This window comes from Ursus arctos, unplaced genomic scaffold (assembly GCF_023065955.2).
Source record: "Ursus arctos isolate Adak ecotype North America unplaced genomic scaffold, UrsArc2.0 scaffold_18, whole genome shotgun sequence".
NCBI classification, from domain to species: domain Eukaryota; kingdom Metazoa; phylum Chordata; class Mammalia; order Carnivora; family Ursidae; genus Ursus; species Ursus arctos.
The window spans coordinates 50,755,313-50,775,082 of NW_026622852.1; the positions used below are offsets into that span (position 1 = coordinate 50,755,313).

Genomic DNA, 19,770 nt, shown 5'->3' on the forward strand with positions numbered 1-19,770 from the left:
TGCGGGTCTCAGGAAAGGGCTCTGGGACCTAGTCCAGTGCGGGGAGGAGATCAGCACTGAAACCCAGGGCCAGGAAGAGGGGAGCCTGGGAGTTTGGAGGGGGAACAGACAAGAGATGCAGTCCCCAGCCTAGGGAAGGGATTCCCAGGAGCGCTGGGCAGGGGCAGCCTGGAAATCTGGCTCAAAGTTTCCATGGGAGGCTGACACACGTCGAGCAGACCCCCCGGGTAACTGCTATCCAGGGACTTCCAGGTTTGCAGCAGACCCTGAGCCAAGGCTTTCTGGCCATGCTGGGGACCCGGAGTCCCTACCCAATGACCAGCCTAGTGGGCTGATCACTCGCCTAGCCTCTGGTAGTCCTGCCAGGAATCTAATGCACCCTTTGGAGGACATCATGCTTCCAGAAGGGGCCTGAAGTCTTCTCAGTTGTGGCTAAAAGGATCTGCTGTGGTGTCAAGCAGACCTGAGTTCAAATCCCCGCTCCACCTCTCAGCGCGGTGATCTTGAATCTTTCACTTCTCCCAGTCTTCATTTCCTCTTGTAAATATGGGAATAATAATAGTTCCCACTTCCTGTGGTTGACAATCTTTAGTGAGGTCATGCCTGTAAAATGTTTAGCACCACACCTGGTACCTAGTAGGTGCCCGACAAATCATGCTGTGATTACAGAATCTTACTAGGGGAACCCAAAAGAGTCAGTCAGAGCCAGGCCCCCTTGAGGGTGTTCTGGAAATGACCCAGTAAGGACAAGGGTGGGACTGGGAATGAATGAGGGGCAGGAAGAAGGTAGGGTCCTGCTCATGGAGCATGAGAGCAAAGGAGTGACTTTTCTTGTCACTCTAACCTCTTTCCTGGGTAGAAGGTGAGGCTGCACTGTCCAGAAGCAAGGTAAAGGGCAGAAGCCAGCCACATGGTGAGTGTGTGCAGTGGGCACCAGCAGGCCCTCATCCTGGGGATCCAGCTCAGGGTATGAAAACAAGTGAGCTGCAGTCCTGACCATGTGCTCCAAAGGCAAGAAGGGAATGAGTATCATTCCCACTTTACAGATGGGAAACTAGAGTATATAGAAAGGTGGCCAGCTTGTGAATCAAAAAACCTGGGTTCTGGCCCTTTGTTGTTCTTTGGTTGTGTGACCTTGGGCAAGTCACTGCCTGCTTCTGGGCTTCAGTTTCCCCATCTGAAAAGCAGTATCTGCCAACTTCCTTTATGTGCAGGACCTTCTTGGATTCCCTGACCTGGCTCAGGTAAGGGAACAGTGAGCAAAAACCCCCACATAACCTGATCAGTGCTTTGTGCCTTCCATCTCTCTGGCTGGGAGGAATATTTGGTCCTGGGCATCCTCCGAGCCATGCATGTAGAGCTTGTGGGGGAGGGCTAGCACTCAAAACAAAGCAAAGACTAAGAAAACCTAACACCCTGTTTATGTAGTAAGTCAGCCAAACACTTGCTAGGTTGTGTGTGTGTGTGTGTGTGTGTGTGTGTGTGTGTGTGTGTGTGTGTTTTAGCTGTCCCAGGGCAAGCTGGGGCTGGTGGGGTAGGGAGGTGCACCCTAGAGCCTGGAGGACGAAGCAGCTGGGGGACACAGCACAGCCCTCCTTCAGACACCTCCCACCTCACACAACTTCAGCCAGCTGGGAAAAATAAAAATCAAGTGATGGGTGAATTTATTCCGCATTCCTCAGCACAGCCGGTCTCCTGCTGGCCCTACAGGGAGAGCTGTTTTCATAATCACCCTCTCCCTCCCCCATAACCATCCTTCTCTCCAAGCCCCTCGGATTTGGGGGAGGGGGAGGGGAAGAGTCGGGGGAGGGCCAGCTTGGGATTTGAAGTCTATCTATCTAGGGCCCTAAAGGGTTAAGTTGGCCCTTTCCTGAGGCTTCCTGCTCCTGGGAGGTCCAGTCCCCCCTCCTGCCCCATACTTTCAGGGGTACAGGGGCAGCTCAACCCCAGTACTCACCACAGAACTCTGTGGTCTCAGGCAGCTCCTCACTCAGTGTTTTTAATTTCATGTTTATAGCAAGGTCTTTCCTAAACAGCGCTTGGAGTTTTCATCTAGGGAAGTGCTTTGTCCAGCATGAGTGGGAGAGGGAGTTCACAGCTTCCCTGGCATCTCTGAGGGGCTGCCACCTCAGAGTTTGGGATGGACAGACAGGTAACTACAGGAAACCCAGGCATGGCACCAGGGACCTTTGGGAACCTGCTTTCTGCTGTGTGTCCTTGGAATGTGACTGAGAATTCCCCATTTCTACCTCAGTTTCCCCAACTGTGAAAGGTACCTCACTTCCTCCATGCATCCAGATGTGGAAAAGGCGTCTTTGGTCATCCCTGCTACTGACCAGGGGCCCAAGAACAGAGGGAAGGCCAGGGCTTGTGAGAACTGGGCCAGGGAGCAGGAGGGGCTGAAGGCAGGCAGGCGGTGGTGTCTCGGGCTGGATCAGATGTTCTAGCCCAGGCTGGTCCCTGGGGCTTAGGTGTTGCTGCGCCTCCGCTCTGGGAGTTTCCGCCTGTGGGTGTAATTGAAAACAGGCTCAGGGCAGACAGGGAATACAAGTGATGAAGTCGTTCTGTACGCAAAGAGCATGGGGCCAGGCCAGGCCCCGCAGGGTCTCTCTACAGGGAAATTCTTGCCCCAACATTCCCGTTGGCTGGGGCACCTAGGACAAAGTACTGAGAAACATCCCGTGTGCCCAGCTCCATGCCCAGCACTGAAATCCAGAATCTTACACAGCCCTGCTGCTGGTCCCTCCACACACCCCTTCCCCCCACCCCCCACCCCCCCCCCCCGCCGCCGACAGGCTTGAACGCTGAAGGTCAAAAGAGTCAGATTGAGGAGTTTGGAGAATCCTGGGGTTCCAGGATGCTCAGCTTTCAGTGGGCATCCAAATGCGGAACCTGAGAGTCTGAGTTAAGAAGTGTGGACTAAGGCCAGGGCGTCTACATTTTCCAAGCGCTTTCCAGGTAATTCTGACGCACATCCCCCAGTTGAGAACTCATGGAGATACAGAGAGCCATGGAGGTTTGTGGAGCAAGACTCACAGATCATCCAAGAGGAGCTTTTGGAAGATTAAACCGGCAGAGAGGAGGCCGCCGTGTTCCTAGAAGCAGTTAATGAGGTCTGACCTCGGGCTGTGGTCATGGAATGGAGACCCGGAGAGAGAGATGGGGGATAGTTAGGACAAAGAATTGGAAGAACGTGACTGATGGCTTATCCGGTGTAAAGAGGAGGCTCCGAGATCTGGGGTGGGTGGGAGGGTAGGTAGACATCAGTTGAGAAAAGATGCCGGGTCCGGTTTTGGATGGCTTCAGTGTGGGGGTCCTGTGCCATCCACGGAGGTGTTGAGCTGGCAGTGGGTTCTGGGGAAGGTCTTTGCCTGCAGGAGGACATGGAAACAGGCTCTCAGGGAGTCTGGGCTGGCCATGACAGAAGGGGGAAGACTCCACCTCAAGGTGACACGATTTCAACCTGCTCATTTCTAGAACATTTCATAGCTTGAGCCCCCCCCCCCACTTCCCACTGTGGCCAGATTTATCCATCTCTCTTCAGAAAAATCTCAAGTATGCCCTCTTGCCATCTCATTGTAGGATTTCCTTGCAAGTACCTAGGGATGTTTCTAAGCATGAACCACCCACACTTCTGGGGTCTTTGGTGCGTGCTGAGTGAGGCTGTAGAGAGAGGTTGGGGGGGGGGGCGCTGAGGCAGGCACTTCCCTGCTTCACAACAGCTCCAGCCCTCATGCCCAGGGCAGGGTGGGCCAGGCCCAGCGGGAGCCCCAGGCCCTCTACTGCCCCCCTGGGACCCAACTTCTTTGTCACAGTTCAGTTGCTGTTGGGGAAGCCCTCACCTGGTGATGGTGGGTGGTCATGGGAGGAACAGCAAGTAAACCAAATTTTTGGAGTCAGACTGTTCATAGTGACCCTGGGGAAGCCTCTAGTCTTCTCCAATGCTCAGACTTCTCCTCTTTAAGACGGGGTTGTGATGAGAGGAGAGAGAGGTAGAAAATGACGTGCCTCGTGAGGCAGCTACCTGGGTAGAAGTACCACTTGAAGAGCGCCGACTCTGTGCCAGGTCTGGTGTTGGCTGCTCTGCATGCATGGACTCGGTTCAGCCTCGTAAGAGACAAAGACTGTTGTCCTCCCCATTTTACAGAGGAGGATGCAGAGACGCAGGGGCTCAAGGCCACGCAGGGCAGTGGAGGAGCCGGGGTGCTTTGCTGCCTCCAGTCAAGCACGACGGGCTCCAGTAATCACCGGAGGAAGGGCCTCGCCTAGGCTCCTGGCAGCTGGGGCTGGGAGCAGAGGCCCTCTTCCGACTCTGGGCCAGTGTCAGGGCCTTGGCTGTCCCCCTCAGGACGTAGCACCTCATCTGAGGAGAGGAGGAATGTTGCAGTCTGATATGGAGGCTGCTGCTGGTGGGGGCGGACCCTGGGGATGACGAGTGGGTCTCCAGGAGGAGGGCTCTCTGGCCTGGCCACACAGAACACAACCATATCTACCCGCTGGGGAGTGGTGGGGGTGACTGAAGGTCCACCGCAGAGCTGGGAAGGGGGCCCAGGAGTCTCGAAGAGGAGGCAGACTTGAGGCACTGGCCGAGATCTAAGGGACAGGTGGGACCCCGAGCCTGGCTGTCAGCATCCACAGGCTGGGGACGATTGCCTCGTGGTGCCCAGAGTACACTCCATACACAGAGGGCTCAGGACAAAGCATCCACCCATAGCTTCCTCCTTCCTCATCCTCCTCATTCCCCGGAAACTGGAAGTCTACCCACACCAGGCTCTAATCCCCTTGAAGAAGTCATGGGATGGCTCTCGGGCTCAGTTGTCTCTTCTGTAGGACACCGCTAAGAATATCTATTGCAACCACATGGAGAAATGAGCACATAAACAACCCCCTTTCGGGATCATTGTTAGTAACAATACGGCTACAATATACAGACTACGCTGTGAGCTCCTGGTGCTGGACTGAGCGTATTTGTGGTATCCCGTCTCTCAGTCCTTACACAGTCCTTTGTTGGGTAGATACTAGTAGTACCTTCTTTTACAGATGAGGAAACTGAGGCACAGAGACATAAAGTAATACACCCAAGGGCCCACAGCTGTAGGTGGCCCATGGCTGTGTGCCTCACCACTGCCCCCCACTTCCCCAGCACTTTATGAATTCTCAGTAGATGGCTCCTCCCGGGCTCTGTGCCCCAGGTTTGCCTCCTCCATCCACCATCTATCCACGAAGCAGCCCAAGTGAGCTTTCTGTAAGGCAGATCTGACCCTGGCTCTCCCCTGCTTAAAACCCTTCCATGACTCCCCAGGAAGAAGAAGAAGCCAAGATCCTCAGCTAGCTTTCAGGGTCCCCTCCACGAGCTGGTCTCTGCCACCCCCCAGCCTAACCTCCTGCCACCCCAGGGTCCCTGCAAGCCCTAGCCAGAGCGAACCTTCTCCAGGCCCCCAAGGGCCAGGCCCTTGCTCATCTTTACATATCTGGTTTGCTCTCCCTGGAATGCCCTTCTCCTTAGAGATGTCCGCTGAGGGGGCCCTCCTTGAGCAGTTTGCATAGGTATCTTCCTTTGTGCTCTCAGAGCCCATCCTACTGGCTTCTCATATAGCAGAGAAGTTTAAGAATGTACTTCAATCTATTTCTCCTATGCCTCCAGCTGTCACCCAGGGGCTGACAGAGGCCAGAGGCGCAAACAGATGTCTGGCAGCTCAGAATAGAAATGGAGTACCTATTGTATGGTGACTAACATAATAAAAAAAACTAAAAAAAAAAAAAAAAAAAGAAAAAAGAAATGGAGTACCTATGGCCCTTCCCAAGAGGGCTCTGGGACACTCGTGGGCACTGGGGTTGGCAGAAAGCCCAGAGGAGACATGAGCTCACCTGAGTCCTGGTGGCTTCAGTGAGAGCTGAGTAGCCATGAGGCCTGGGGTGTTTGTTGCTTGAGCCATGAAGAGGTGTGCCCCGAGAGCCTGGAGCCCAGGGTGAGCTGTCTGAGCCAGGTTGGGGAATGGCAGAGAAAGGTGGAGTTGCCCACCATCTCACTGCTACTAACTCAGGCTGCAGATGCCATGTTCTTAGCCTTGTGTTTCAGCATGTCTGCAAAATGCAGGCTCATTGATCCAACAGATATTTACAGAGCATCTACTATGGGCCAGGCAGGCACTGTTCTGTGATAAAGGAGAGAACTAGACAAAGTCCCTTTCTCTAATGGTTCCTTCAATAGAGTAAGGGAAAAAATAAGCAAACATAGATATAATACTTCAGATGGCAATAGGTCTAATAAAGAAAAACAAAGCCACTGGATAAGGGAACAAAGAGTTAAAGGAAGTGAATAGTCTGGAAAGACTTCTCAGAGGAGGTGATGTGTAAGTAACATGAGGGAATGAGCCAAGGGCATATCAGGGGGATAAGGGTTTCAGGCTGAGGGTACCACATCTGCAAAGGCCCTGAGGCTGGAGCAGAGTGACCAAAGGAAGAAAAGGGGTGGCAAGAGAAGGGGTTGTGGGGAGGCTGTCCGCTCACATAGGCCTTGAAGGCCATGGCAAGGACTCTGGAGGTAACCACCCCCCCATACACAGATATCATTAAAGGGTGTGATGCACATGAAAACTGGGATGTAGTAGGTGCCCAATGAAAGGTCTTCATTCGTTATCTTTTACTATGGTGATAAACTGCACATAACATTTACCATTTTAACCATTTTGAAGTGTACAATCCAGTGGCACTTAGTACATTCACAGTGTTGTGCAACCATCACCGCTACTTAGTTCCAGAACATTTTCATCGCTCCAAAAGGAAACTCCGTGCCCATTAAGCAGTCACTCCCCATTTCCCGCCTCCCAAGTCCTGGCAATCACTAAGCTGCTTTTTGTCTCTGGATTTGGCTCTTCTGGATATTAATAAATGGAACCATACCTTTCGTGTCTGGCTTCCATCACTTAGCATCATGTTGTCAAGGTTCATCCATGTTGTAGCAGGAGTCAGTACTCCATTCCTTTTCGTGGCTCAATAATATTCCATCGTATGGATATACCAACTTTTGTTTATCCATCAGTTGATGGACATGTGGATTGGTTCCACTTCGTGACTATTGTGAATCCTGCTGCTGTGAATATTCATATACGAGTCTTCGTTTGAATACCTGTCTTCGGTTCTTTGGAGAAGTAGTCTTTGGAGAATAATTCTACCCACAAGTAGAATTATTAGGTCCTATGGTAATCGGTAATTCTATGGGCTTTTTCAGATTTTTTTAAAAGAATTTATTTATTTGAGCGAGAGAGAGAGAGCACAAGTGGGGGAGCAGAGGCAGAGGGAGAGGGAGAAGCAGGCTCCCCACTGAGCAGGGAGCCCAATGCAGAGCTCGATCCCAGGACCCTGGGATCATGACCCGAGCCAAAGGCAGGCACTTAACCGACTAAGCCACCCAGGTGCCCCTAACATTTTTTTTTTTTGAAATTTTTTTAAAGTAGGCTCCACACCCAACGTGGGGCTTGAACTCACAACCCTGAGAGCTCGAGTCAGATCCTCTACCAACTGAGCCAGCCAGGTGCCCCTGAAATGCTTTTAAAGTAATCTCTACAACCAATGTGGGACTAGAACTCACAACCCCAGGATCAAAAATTGCACACTCTACTGACTGAGCCAGAGGCGTCCTGATTCTATATTTAATGTACTGAGGAACAGCCAAACTCTTTTTCAAGGCGGCCATTGATATTTTCAGGTATTATTACCATAAGGCTACTGCACTCTGTTTCTTCCGAAGGGCTGCCAGCTTCTCAGCCACCTGTAACCGTGCCCACAAAGGCCAAGGGCACTGGATTTGGCTACCTGTCCCCTCTGGCTCCCCTTCACCTCTCCTCCCCCCATCACTGGCCTTCGGCTCACCTGAGCCCCTCTTGCAGGTGTTTGGTGACATAGACCAGGTGCGCATGACCTCGGAGGGCTCCGACTGCCGCTGCAAGTGCATCATGCGGCCGCTGAGCAAGGACGCTTGCAGCCGAGTGCGCAGCGGGCAGGCCCGGGTGGAGGACTACTACACTGTGGAGACGGTGAGCTCAGGGGCCGACTGCCGCTGCTCCTGCACGGCGCCACCCTCCTCGCTCAACCCCTGCGAGCACGAGTGGAAGATGGAGAAGCTCAAGAAGCAGGCCCCGGAGCTCCTCAAGGTAGGCTTTCCGGGGGAAGGGGAGGGAGGAAGCAGCTCCTGGACGAGCATCTAGCATGGGCTGGTGCCAGGCTGTCCTTCCAGTGAAAATCCACACTCTGGGGAGGTGCTGTTGTTATCCCATTGCACAGGTGGGGAAACAGAGGCTCCGTGAGGGGAAGCCACTTCTTGCTCACGACCACGCGCCCAGAAGCGGTGGAGGCAACATTCTTTGGCTAGCTTACCCTGCGCTCTAGCGTATCTGCAAAACGCGGGCTGGTTTCCATTCAGAGAGCACCTGCCACCAGCCAGGCAGGCACTAGTTCTGGGGATAGAGGAGGGAACTAGGCAAAGTCCATGCCTTTGGTAGAATATGGGAGACAGAAAATAAGCAAACACAGATAGAACATTTCATCATCTGGTTCAGTGTCTTGTATTTTACCCAAACCAGTTATCTGTCAGCACCTGAATATAGTATTTTACATTTTAAAATTTTGTAGCATTTTATTGTTTTTAATGTAATAAGGACATGTCCCATATTCAAGCACCACCTGCGTGCCAGATGTTGTACTAAGCTCTTGTCACACATTTTTCCCTCTAAATTCTTAAACCATTCTGTGAAATATGGGATCACTGTTCTCATTTTATAGGCAAGAAAACGGAGGTTCGGAGAAGGTAGGTAACTGGCCCAAACGCTCATATAATGGCATGTAGCCTTGGGTCTATACCATACTTTTATATGAGTTTTATGCTTCCTTCCCCCCAGCCACCAGCATAGGCAGATCGGAAAGAAGCACCACCTCTTGGGAACAGAGCCCCATGCTGGGGCCTGCCCCCAGGACCCATGCTTGAATAGGCACGTGCAGGCTAGATCACGGTCCCCACAGCCAGCCAGGCACCTTTGTGCCATTCATAACACACCCAATTCAGTGCTTGGTGGGGCTGGGATTTGAACCATGTCCTGCTGTATCCAAAGCATGTGTTCTAAACCACCTTACTCTCCTGTCTTTCTTTCTGTAATGGACTACATAATTTTGGTGTCTTTTGAGAGTATTCTTTTCTTTTATAATTTCTTCCAAACATATGAGCATCTGTTTTGCTCTTTTTGGTATCAAGAACTGTGAAATTGACTGAGATGTCACCCTACTTGTAAGCTAACAAGTTGGCGGCCAATTTCGTGGATGCTGGCAGAAGACACAAGCCTCCTGGGTGGGAGACAAAGGACTGTATTACTCACAGCAGCCAGAGTATCTACATTTTCTTGAACCAATTCTCCCAGCTCCAGTTCCCATGGGGTGATGCAGTGAAGACCACATAGCACCTGCAAACACACTGGGGTACTTTTCAGGAGTGGAGCCCCAAGCTTAGAGAATCCGATTTTTTTTACAATGGGCAACGAGCATGCCTTCCCTACTCTGGAAGGAAACACTCTCTGTGTTCCAAGGCTGTTGCCTATAGAAAAGAGGTCCTAGAACAAAGCCAGGCAGTACCTCTGCATGCAAAACAGGCAGAAAAGCAAGAGACCCATGAAAAATCGTCTTCAACGTTTGGCTAAAAATGTTTTCTTTATTTTATTTAAGAGTTTCTTTATTTACTTGAGAGAGAGAGAGAGCCCAAGTGGGGGGGGGGGGGCGCAGAGGGAGAGGGAGAAGCAGATTCCCCGCTGAGCAGGGAGCCCAACAATGCGGGGCCCAATCCCAGGACTCCCAGATCAAGACCAGAGCTGAAGACACGCTTAACTGACTGAGCCACCTAGGCATGCCTAAAAATGTCTTCTTTAAATATAACTTTAGTTTTATTTTTGTAACAACTAAATGGATACCAAAACTCTCAAAGTTGGCATAGGGTTGAATTTTAGGCCAAGTTGCCTCTTTTTTTTTTTTTTTTTTTTTTTTTAGATTTTATTTATTTATTTGTCAGGGAGAGAGAGAGAGAGCATGCACAGCAGGGGAGAGGCAGGTAGAGGCAGAGGGAGAAGCAGGCTCCCGCCAAGCAAGGAGCCAGACGTGAGACTCAATCCCAGGACCCTGAGACCATGACCTGAGCCAAAGGCAGTTGCCTAACCGACTGAGCCACCCAGGCATCCCTAGGCCAAGTTGCCTCTTAACTTGTCAGTCCCTGGACCACACTGTCTCCCTGGGGCCTCACTAGGGCCCTACAAACTCCAGGCACTGAGGCTATAGGTCAGTCTTCAGTTCTAAGAACAAACCCAACTTCTGCTCAAGTCCACCTCTCAATAACTAAATTGTAAGCATACTTTACATAAGGATACACAAAAGCTTTTCATACATTCTGGCTAATTTAATCCTTGCCACAATCCTTTAGCAAGGGAACTTAGGGTCCCAGCTTTACTTGTGGAGGAATCTGAGGCCCAGAGAGGGACTGTGACTTGCCTAAGATCTCACAGCAAGATCCTGGCACTAAGCACTAAGATTTGAGCTTGGGAATTTTCTGCTATGTCCCCTTGCCCATGGAAGGGGTCCCTACTCAGCTCTCAGCCTGGAGCCCATTGTCTCATAGGTCTTTTCAATGCACAGCAGCCACGGCGGTTTTCATCAGCCTTATAGGACTGGAGTGGGGTAGTAGAGGGATTGACTCAGCAGGTGGTGGTGTAGGAGGAGAAGATACTGCAGGGGCAGGTACCTGAGAGGTACCCAGAGAACCCCAAAAGGAGAAGGGGGCAGAGGCAGTATGAGACAGGGCTGAGGCCCCTCCCATTTGATTTGGCTCCTCCCCCCTCAGCAGGAGGCTTTCTATGGGCAGCCCCTCTTCCCAGAAGAGGAGGTGAAGGGAAGCTCTTGGAGGCGGGGAGCAGGGCACACCATGCTATACCCTCCCCTTTTCTCTATCCCAGCCCTTTCCCTCAAGCTAAGAACTCCAGCTGCGATTTGGTCTTAGTTGCATGACTCTGAGTAGGAGGGAGAGGATTCTAGGTCCCCTTTTTTTGGGGAGGTTGGTGGCAGGTGCATGCTTTTCACCTCTTTACTCCTTTTCCTTCTGGACATGAACTAGACATGACCCCACTCTTGAGGAATCCCCGGTCTCTTGGGGACGCAGCTCCTGACTCCAATGGTTGGTCATTGGTGCTGGGCCAAGAGATGTCTCAGGAACTGTGGAACCCAGAGGAAGAGGTAACATTAGAGCTGGGCTTTGAGGATTGGGTAGGAATCCCTCAGGCAAAGAAAGGAGGGCATTATGGGTGAGAGCAAGTGGAGTGGTGTGGCCCAGGATGGCTCCCTGCCCTCTCTCTGCTCTAGCCCCACTATCTGCCTGTCAGTTCCTCTAACACAGGGCTTCTCAAACTGTCTGTGGCGAAAGACTAATTTTTAAAAAACAAGAACCAGTACTTTTGGAAAATACCATAAAAATGAATTATTAAAGAAATGAAACAAAAACAGACATGCAAAATACAAGTCCAATATTTTACTGTTAGAGTCAACAGATAAAAATTTCTCTGTCGGGCGCCTGGGGGGCTCAGTCGGTTAAACGTCTGCCTTCAGCTCAGGTCATGATCTGGGGGTCCTGGGATGGAGCCCCAAGAAGGGCTCCCTGCTCAGTGGGGAGTCTGCTTCTCCCTCTGCCTCCCCCCTTCCCCCTGCTCGTGCTCTCTCTCACTCTCTCTCTAATAAATAAATAAAAATCTTTAAAATTTTTTCTCTGTCAAAGGGGTCTGAAAGTTTATAAAAGTCTATTCTCACTTTTCACAATTATTTTATTACAGACGAATAGCAAGTAGCTTGGACCGGTGCTGGTCTGCAGACCTCACTTTGAGTAGCATGGCCCAAGCACACCATGTCTCTTCTCACTTCCAGCTCTTTGCACGAGCTGTTCCCTTGGCCTGGAATGCCCTTCTCCTGCCATCTTTGCCTAATTTGTGTTCTTCCTGCAGAGCTCAGCTCCGACAAAACTCCTTCCTGGCATACTTTACTAACCCACATCTGCTCCTTGACAAGGTCAGCGCTCTGTCATTAATGATCTGGGCACCTCTCTGTTACTCTCTGTTCTTTCACAGCCTGTGAGGGACCATGAAGGCTTGTATCTGTCTTACTCCTCACTGTCCTCAGTGCCTGGCCCAGAGGGAACATTTGCTGAGGTCAAAGAGGATGCAGGGGCAGACCGGGGAGGGCTCAGATGCCAGGCTTAGAGGGTGCAAAGTCACACATGAGCAGTGGGGAGCCCTGACAGGTTATCTAGCAAGGCAGAGACCCAGGGTCAAACCTATGCTTTGGAAACCCACTTTTGGTGGCCACGAAGGCAGCAGAGTGAAGCTGGGAGGATCTCCTTTAGCCCCCCTGGAATAGTACCATTATTGCTGACATTCATAAAGTCCTTGCTGTGTGCCCACTCTGTGCTGAGCCCTGTCCACACACTACAGCCCCTTACCACAGCCCTAGTGCCTCATTTCACAGAGAAGGAAGCTGAAGCACACAAGAGTCTATGTGCATGGTTCTCACATTGTGCTCCCCAGAGCCCGAGGGGTACTGAGCAAGTCGTCAGAGTCTGAGCAAGGTTACAGTGGAGCAGACAAGACCCAAAATCCAATCCTGCTTCCCTAAGACTTCTCCACTCCCTTTTTCCATTTTAGAGATTAATGTCTACTCTAAGAAAGGCTCTCTGGCTTAAAACAGCTTGAACACCCCTGGGAGAGTGGGAGTCAAACTGTTTTGGAAACAGCTGGCTGGGGCCAGACAGGAGCGCTGGCCTGCTCAAACCCTGAGAAATGCTGCAGGGCTCAGAGTGGGGCCATGCGAGAGGGTGGGCTGGAGAAACTGCCCTTCTCAAGAAGCCAGGGGAAGCTGATTTCCCAGCCAACCCCTTGTGCTATGGTTCTCCTGACCCTCACTGGCATCTTGGCCATCTGGAGAGAAGGTCACATCCTGATGACGTGTGGTGGAGAGAGGAAGGGGGAGGGGCAGCTTCAGGGAGAAGCCCAGGGCTGGGCCAGGAGGACACAGCATCTGCCACTGACCTGTTTGTTGTCAAGCTCCTCCCCTTCTCTTGGCCTCCGTTTCCCCATCCAAACACAAGAAGGAATGGTAAAGCATGACAGGAAAGAGGTTTTAGTTTGTACCAATCTGGGTTCTGCTACCCGCCCCACCATCTAACAACTGGGTGGCTTTGGACAAGTCACTTCACCTAAGCTGCAATTTCCCATTCTGTAAGATGAAGATGAAAGCTGTCCAGACCTTGTCGGGGCACCTGGCTGGCGCAGTGGGTAGAGCATGCAACTCTTGATCTCAGGGTTGTGAATTCAAGCTTCACATTAGGCATAGAGATTACTTTTAAAAAAATAGTTGTCCGGACCTTGTCTTTGTTTGGGTCCCTAGCTGCAGACTCTGAGGCAAGTGGTCTGTGTTCCAGTGATTTATTATGAAAATGTTCCCAAGAGAAGCTGATGCCAAAATGAAAGAAGTGGAGGTGGGAGGAGAAGGAAGCCCAGTAGGGTGTGGTCTCGGCCTCCACCCCAGGGGATGCTGGAGGGTGAATAACAGCTCAGTTGTCCCCACTGGGGCTAAGGAGCTGGGCCTTTGGATGCCCCCACCTGGCAGGCATTGCCGAAGGACTGCCCCCCGAGGATGCACTCTCCCAGGCAGCCTGGGGACACAGCGTCTCTTTGAAGAGTCACAGATGCAGGCTGTTAAGAAGGCAGTACATGGAAGCCAGGTATGGGCACAAGAAACAAGAAAGAGGGATCCCAGGGCATGCAGATTGATATCTTCCAGTGTCCACTACATACCTCGTGGGGTTGCCATGAGGACAAAGTGAAACAGCTCATTACAGCCCCTCATACAGCTCCTGCTGCATCATAAGTGCTCAAAAGATGGGATCTGTGGCTTTTCCCGTGACGGTTATTAGCACGCTGGGTCTAGTGGGTGTTGAGGGCCCACGCAGGCCATTGCAAGTGGTTGGGCTCCTTTTGCAGCCTTTGTGCCTGATCCTGTGCTCTACCCTTGACCTGACCCTCACCCTTTCCCGGACAGCTCCAGTCCATGGTGGATCTCCTGGAGGGCACCTTGTACAGCATGGACCTGATGAAAGTGCACGCCTATGTCCACAAGGTGGCCTCCCAGATGAACACGCTGGAAGAGGTAAGGGCAGAGCTCTGCTCAGGAGCCAGGCTGGGTCAACACTGCGGGCCGAGGGCCATGTCAGAAGGGGCCTGAGCCATTCTGCCTTACCCTGGTGGCTGTTGAAAACTGGACTCCAGCAGGGAGCTGGAAGAGGGAGAGGCAGGCCTCTGGGTCCGGACTTTGGAAAAGAGGTCTGACCGGGGCTCATGGGCCTATAGGAGGTTGCAAGGCTGGGTGGAGAAACTGAGGCACCATCTGACTGAAAAGGATGTGGAGGGGGCTGGCAGGGACTTGCAGTGGTCCTCAGTTCACCAAGACCAGGACTCACACATGACACAACTCCAAGGCCACCGGTCACATAAAATGCCACAGAAAAGTGCAGGACTGGCCCAAGCCCCTTGGGGCAGGGCTGGAGACAGAATGGCTGGCCCAGGCCCCACTTGCAGTGGAGGCAGAGGTGCCGAGCATCTTCTGGTCAGTGCAAGTGTGCTAGTGGGCTAGGCAGATGGCCAGGACTGCCCCCTGAGGGCAGCAATAGAGTTGGGCAATCGTGGGGGTCCAGGCTGTGGGTTCAAGGTTTGCTGGCACACATCTCTGCTGGCATGGCCTGGCCTCCGCCTGTTTCCTGCATCCGGCCCCTGCTGGGCTGCTGGGAGCCTGGGGACACGCAGCTGCCAGGAGCGGGTGTGGGGGCTTCCTTTCCCAGCTTCCTTTCCAGAGGGAGGGGGCACCTGGGCATCCTGTGCCCCAGGGTGGGAGATTAACCCCTTACTATCCTTAAAGTCAGGGTCACAGTGGCTTTAATTATCCAAAAAGTGTTTGGTGTGTATCTCCTAGGTGCTGGGCCCTTTGCTACATGGGAGTAGTAAGGGATCAGTTGCTGGATTTCTACCGCGCACCAGTATTTTCTGTGCACCTAGTAGATGCCAGGCTCTCCTGTCGCCAGCTCTGCAGTTATCCCCCTTTGACCCTTCCTCCTGTAATCTTAGGAAATGTTAACTCACTTCATGTAACCATGAGCCAGATGATCTGGAGAGTATGTCTGCTGTGGCTGGAACAAATCAGAAAGTATTTCCGTAGCCACAAAGAAATGATTTTTTAATTATCTTCTGTTTTGCATTATCTGTGCTTTGCTTCTGTTCACTAAGTGATAACTCTAAAAAAAAAAAAAATGCTTATTACTAACTCTGGGTGGAGGTGGAGAAAACAGCCTCACTTGGGAGGAACTGGCTCCCTCTGCCCAAAGGAAAAACATCACTCATTCACTTTTTAAATAAGACATTAATAATTACAGGGTCTCTTGGCAGCACGCTTTATCCACCCGTGGCTGCAGGTGCCACCACCCACCACCTGTCCCCTTGGGCCCCGCTCAGGAAACTGGACCGTGAAGCCTGATGGCAGAAGCTGGGGAGTTCCCTCCAGGGTGGGGGGGGGGTTGCTGTCAGAGGAGACTAGAAAGACCTTGGAGTCCTGCCCCACAGAGCGTCAAGGTGAACCTGAGCCGGGAGAACGAGGTAGTGAAGGAGAGCATGCACCACCTCAGCGAGCAGCTGAAGCGCTATGAGAACCACTCGGCCATCATGATGAGCATCAAGAAGGAGCTCTCCAGCCTGGGCCACCAGCTGCTGCAGAAGGACGCGGCCCCGGTCTCAGCCCCTGCCCCAGCCCCCGGCCCCGCTAGCAAGGCTCAGGTGAGGCCATGTCCCTGGCGATGGGGCCAGAAGGTGGGTGGGCTTGGGAACACAGTGTGCCTCAGTCCCACGGGCCAACTGGATGGGGGTTTGGGGTCACAGGACAGGGCTGAGGGTTAGCCCAGCTGGAGAGTCTCTGGCCGGGTCGGGGGGAAGCTGCCTGCAGTGCAGCGAGCACCGCTGACAGAGGTAAGCTTGGAGCAGATGTGGGGATCCAGCTGAGGGGTCTGTTTGCTGAGGAAGGCATTTGGCGGCGTTCTCATTCCCATTTCCAAACTAGCGGAGACAAAGCTGCAGGGATGACTCTAACACCACTTCATCAGTGCAATATGGGGTGGAGAATTCCTACAGCAAACACCCGGACATCCCATATTCAAGCTCAGCACAGAGTGAGAGGGGACACCAGGCAGAGCCACCCAAGATCTCTAATACACCTTAATGCACATTTGAAAAAGGCCCTCCTCTAGGCAGACAAATTGCCAAAGGCTCTCCCTCTGGGCAAATAAAGAGAAGCCCCCTGGAGGTGGGCAAGTTGTACAGAGGCTCCTTCCTATGATAGATACACCCTAGAGGGTGTGGCTTGGCAAAGGGGAGTACAGACTGGATTTCAATGCCGTTCGTGCCCCTTAGGCCAGTCCCCCCAATGCAGGACACGGCCGCTCCATTCTCCACAGCAGCCTTGCGTTTTGGAGCAGGGAATCCTGACAGCCTCTAAATCTGACTTCTAAAGTCTAAACCGGACTTCCTCACAGACACGATCTCAGTTAATCCCATAGCCACCTGCAAGGAGGGACAATCATTGCCCATTTGGCAGATGAGGAAGAGTAAAGTGAGGTCCTTTGGGGAGAGGGTGGCTGCGCCGGGACAGGAACCTGCGTCTGTGAGACTGGCAAGCCCGAGCTCTTCCTCTCTGCCTCCTGTTCCCTGTGCTGACACGGTGCTGATGGGGCCATCTGTGTCTGCAGCCGGGCCCGCCTCGTTGCTGATAAAGCAGGGAGGAAGCCTGGTGCCTTGGCCCAGGGTGGGCTTCCTGCTCATTCCCGTGTCAAGTCCACAGGCGCGAATGAATGCTGTTTGGGCCACAGCACAAGGTCTAGAGACTATACTTGCTGTATCTCCTGGAGGTTCTGCCTGACAGGGGGGATGTCACAGGGCCTTTGTTCTTGTGCCAAGCCAGCATCAGAGGCATTTAAGAGGAAGTGAGAGTAAAATTTACAGAACGTTAGAAACTGCGTGCGCTAAGGGCAATGGCCTTGGTGACCAACCGTCCAAGTTGGCCTGAGACTGAAGGTTTCCCGGGATGCAGGACTTTCAGTGCTGAAACTGGGAGAGTTCCAGGCACAGTGAGATGGGTGGGTCACCCTGCCTCAGAGCCTGAGAAACTCACCCCTACCCACAAACAAAGACCCATGAGTGAGAGAGAGGGATGGGAAGCTGACCTGGTGAGAGGCTACCTCCTTAGGGAATTAACCATTATAATATACCCCCTGGGGGCGAGTATGCAGGGGTTTGGATATGGAACAAGAACCTAACCTATCAGGTTGGGCTTCAAGCCTGCAGGGGAGCTGGAGAGCTGAGTGGGAAAACTGAGGCACACCCCAGTCATGGATGTAGCCAGTATGGGAGGAAAGCTGTGAGTTCACGAGCACCTGAGACCTAGGGCCTAGAGCAACATAACCACTTCCAGCCCCCACAAGCTGACCCCCACAACATGACCTCCCGCAACAACACCCTTTCCCCCTCCCCTAAGTCTGAGATTTCCCTTCTCTCTCAGGACACAGCTGGAGGGAAAGGCAAAGACAACAACAAATATGGCAACATTCAGAAGACCTTTGCAGACAGAGGCTTCACGAAACCTCCGAAGGAGAAGCTGCTGAAGGTGGAGAAGCTGAGGAGGGAGGGCGGCAAGGGCAGATTCCCCCAGCCCACAGCCAAGCCCCGGACCCTGGCCCAGCAGCAGACCGTGATCCGAGGCATCACCTACTACAAGGCGGGCGGGAAGGAGGTGACCGAGGCCATGGCCGGTGAGTTGGAGGAGAACTGGCCCTGGGGGAGTGGGGGCTTGCTACTGGATGGCTGTACCCCAAGCAAGGATCACCCACAGGGATCCGGTGTCTTCCGTACAGTCAAACTGCCCCAGATTTCAGCTCTACTGGTTACCTTTTGGTGCCCTTTGCTCATCCACACAATGAGATAGTACCCCTCCTGGGGTTGTTGGGGATGACATGATAGAATCAACACAAAGGGCCACTCAGTTCCTCTCCAGTATTTTCAGCCGTCTCCGCCCTCACTGGACTTTTCCTTCTTCATTCAGAGATTTGCTGAAGGTCCACTATGTATGTGCTGTATCTCCCAGAGATTCTGCCTAACACCGACTCCACAGTCCAGTGGGAAAAAACAGACCCATGACCAGGCAGCAGCCACAGGTGGGGTGGGAATCCCCAGGGGCTGGAGCCTGGCCAGGGTTCTGGGAAGTGTTATGGGGCCTTCAGAGCACCTCTTATTTCCAGAGTGGCCTTGGAATGGATGGCCTCCCACTTCTTATTTCCCCAAAGAAGAGCCCACAGAGTCCTGTATTTTTCCTGCAATCCATGGGGGATCACAGTGAAGGGCAACCAAGTAATTAATCAAAAAAAAACCCACAAGATACAAAAGTCCCAAGAATATCCAAATTTCTGGGCCAACCCCACTGGTGTGGCTCCTGATTCTTCCTCTGAGACCCTCCCCAAATGCCTGCTCTCATGTCCCAGAGAGGTGTCCCAAGCCTGCTCACCCACCCTGGGTCCTGCTGACCACCTCCTTCAGTGAGGCCCTCTGCCCACCTCATGTCCAAGGGGCCAGGAGGTAGAAATGTGAGGAACCAGTCTCCTTCAAGAGCCCCCCTAAATTTTTGGCCTCTCAAGGCTCAGGGGCCTCTTCCCGGGTCCCCTGGTGGTAGCTGCTGGTTCTAAGTCCTGCCAGCTCCGCCTGGCCACAATACAGAGCCTCTGACCTCTGGCTGGGCACTGCCCAAGAACAGCTGCAAGCAGCTGGCTCTGCCAGCGAGGCCCGTGGGAACCAGACCCTTGCCCTGGCAGGCTGCCAAGGCCAGGCCCCCCCAGAGGGTGTGCCCCATTCCCAAGAGACCCCAGGGGCTGCCCCACAACAGGGCTTGGCTAAACCCTATGCAAAGAGGAACCGTGGCAGGGAGAGAAAATGAAGGAAGTCAGAGATAATTGTCCTGGCATCAAGGGGCCTCATCCCCTGGGGGCCACACCATCCCCTTTCCTTTGTCCCTGGCATCACAGTTTTCTGTGTACTTTCACACACACTGTTGGACTTGATCCGGGTGAGGAAACAAGCTCAGAGAGGTGAAGAGACTGGCTCCAGGTTTCATAGCGAGTTGGTGGGACTGGAACCCAGGTCAGCGGGCTGCAGAGTCTGCCTGAGACCCCTCCCCAGTTCTGTCCTCTGCTGTGTGGCACTGAATCTTCCTGTTTTTCCTACCCAGACCCCATCCAGCCCAGCCCAGACAAGCGTATGGGTCAGGGATAACCCAGAGATGGCCCCAAACAGGTCCCATGGGAGATGAAAAAGTCATCCTATCAACAAAGGCCTTGCCAGCAAAATTTGGGGGGGTGCCCAGAAAGCCTCGAGATCAGAGATAGGAGCTGAGTGAGGTGACAGAGAGATGGAGACCTGGGGTCCAGAGGTGATGGGAGGCTGGCTGCTCCTGCCCCTCCCTGCTTGAAGTGGCAAATGCTGGGTGAGAGGAGCTATAGGCTAGGTTCCAGAGGAGAGGACCAGGAGAAAGTCTGTAAAATGGGAGCAAGGGTCTCTCCATCCTAGAGTTGAATCTAAGACGTGAAAGAATTGGTACAAAGTATTTGACACTTAG

The 19,770-nt window shown here is 52.8% G+C and overlaps 1 protein-coding gene across 1 annotated transcript in view; it reads left to right on the forward strand.

The window, feature by feature from the left end:
- Positions 1-19,770, forward strand: part of OLFML2A (olfactomedin like 2A) — a 28,279-nt gene that overhangs the window by 453 nt on the left and 8,056 nt on the right. Inside the window, exons 2-5 of the mRNA XM_026513948.4 lie at positions 7,890-8,153; positions 14,113-14,220; positions 15,684-15,893; positions 17,668-17,917. Coding sequence (XP_026369733.3) covers positions 7,890-8,153; positions 14,113-14,220; positions 15,684-15,893; positions 17,668-17,917 — 832 coding nt within the window. The remainder of the gene's footprint in view (positions 1-7,889; positions 8,154-14,112; positions 14,221-15,683; positions 15,894-17,667; positions 17,918-19,770) is intronic.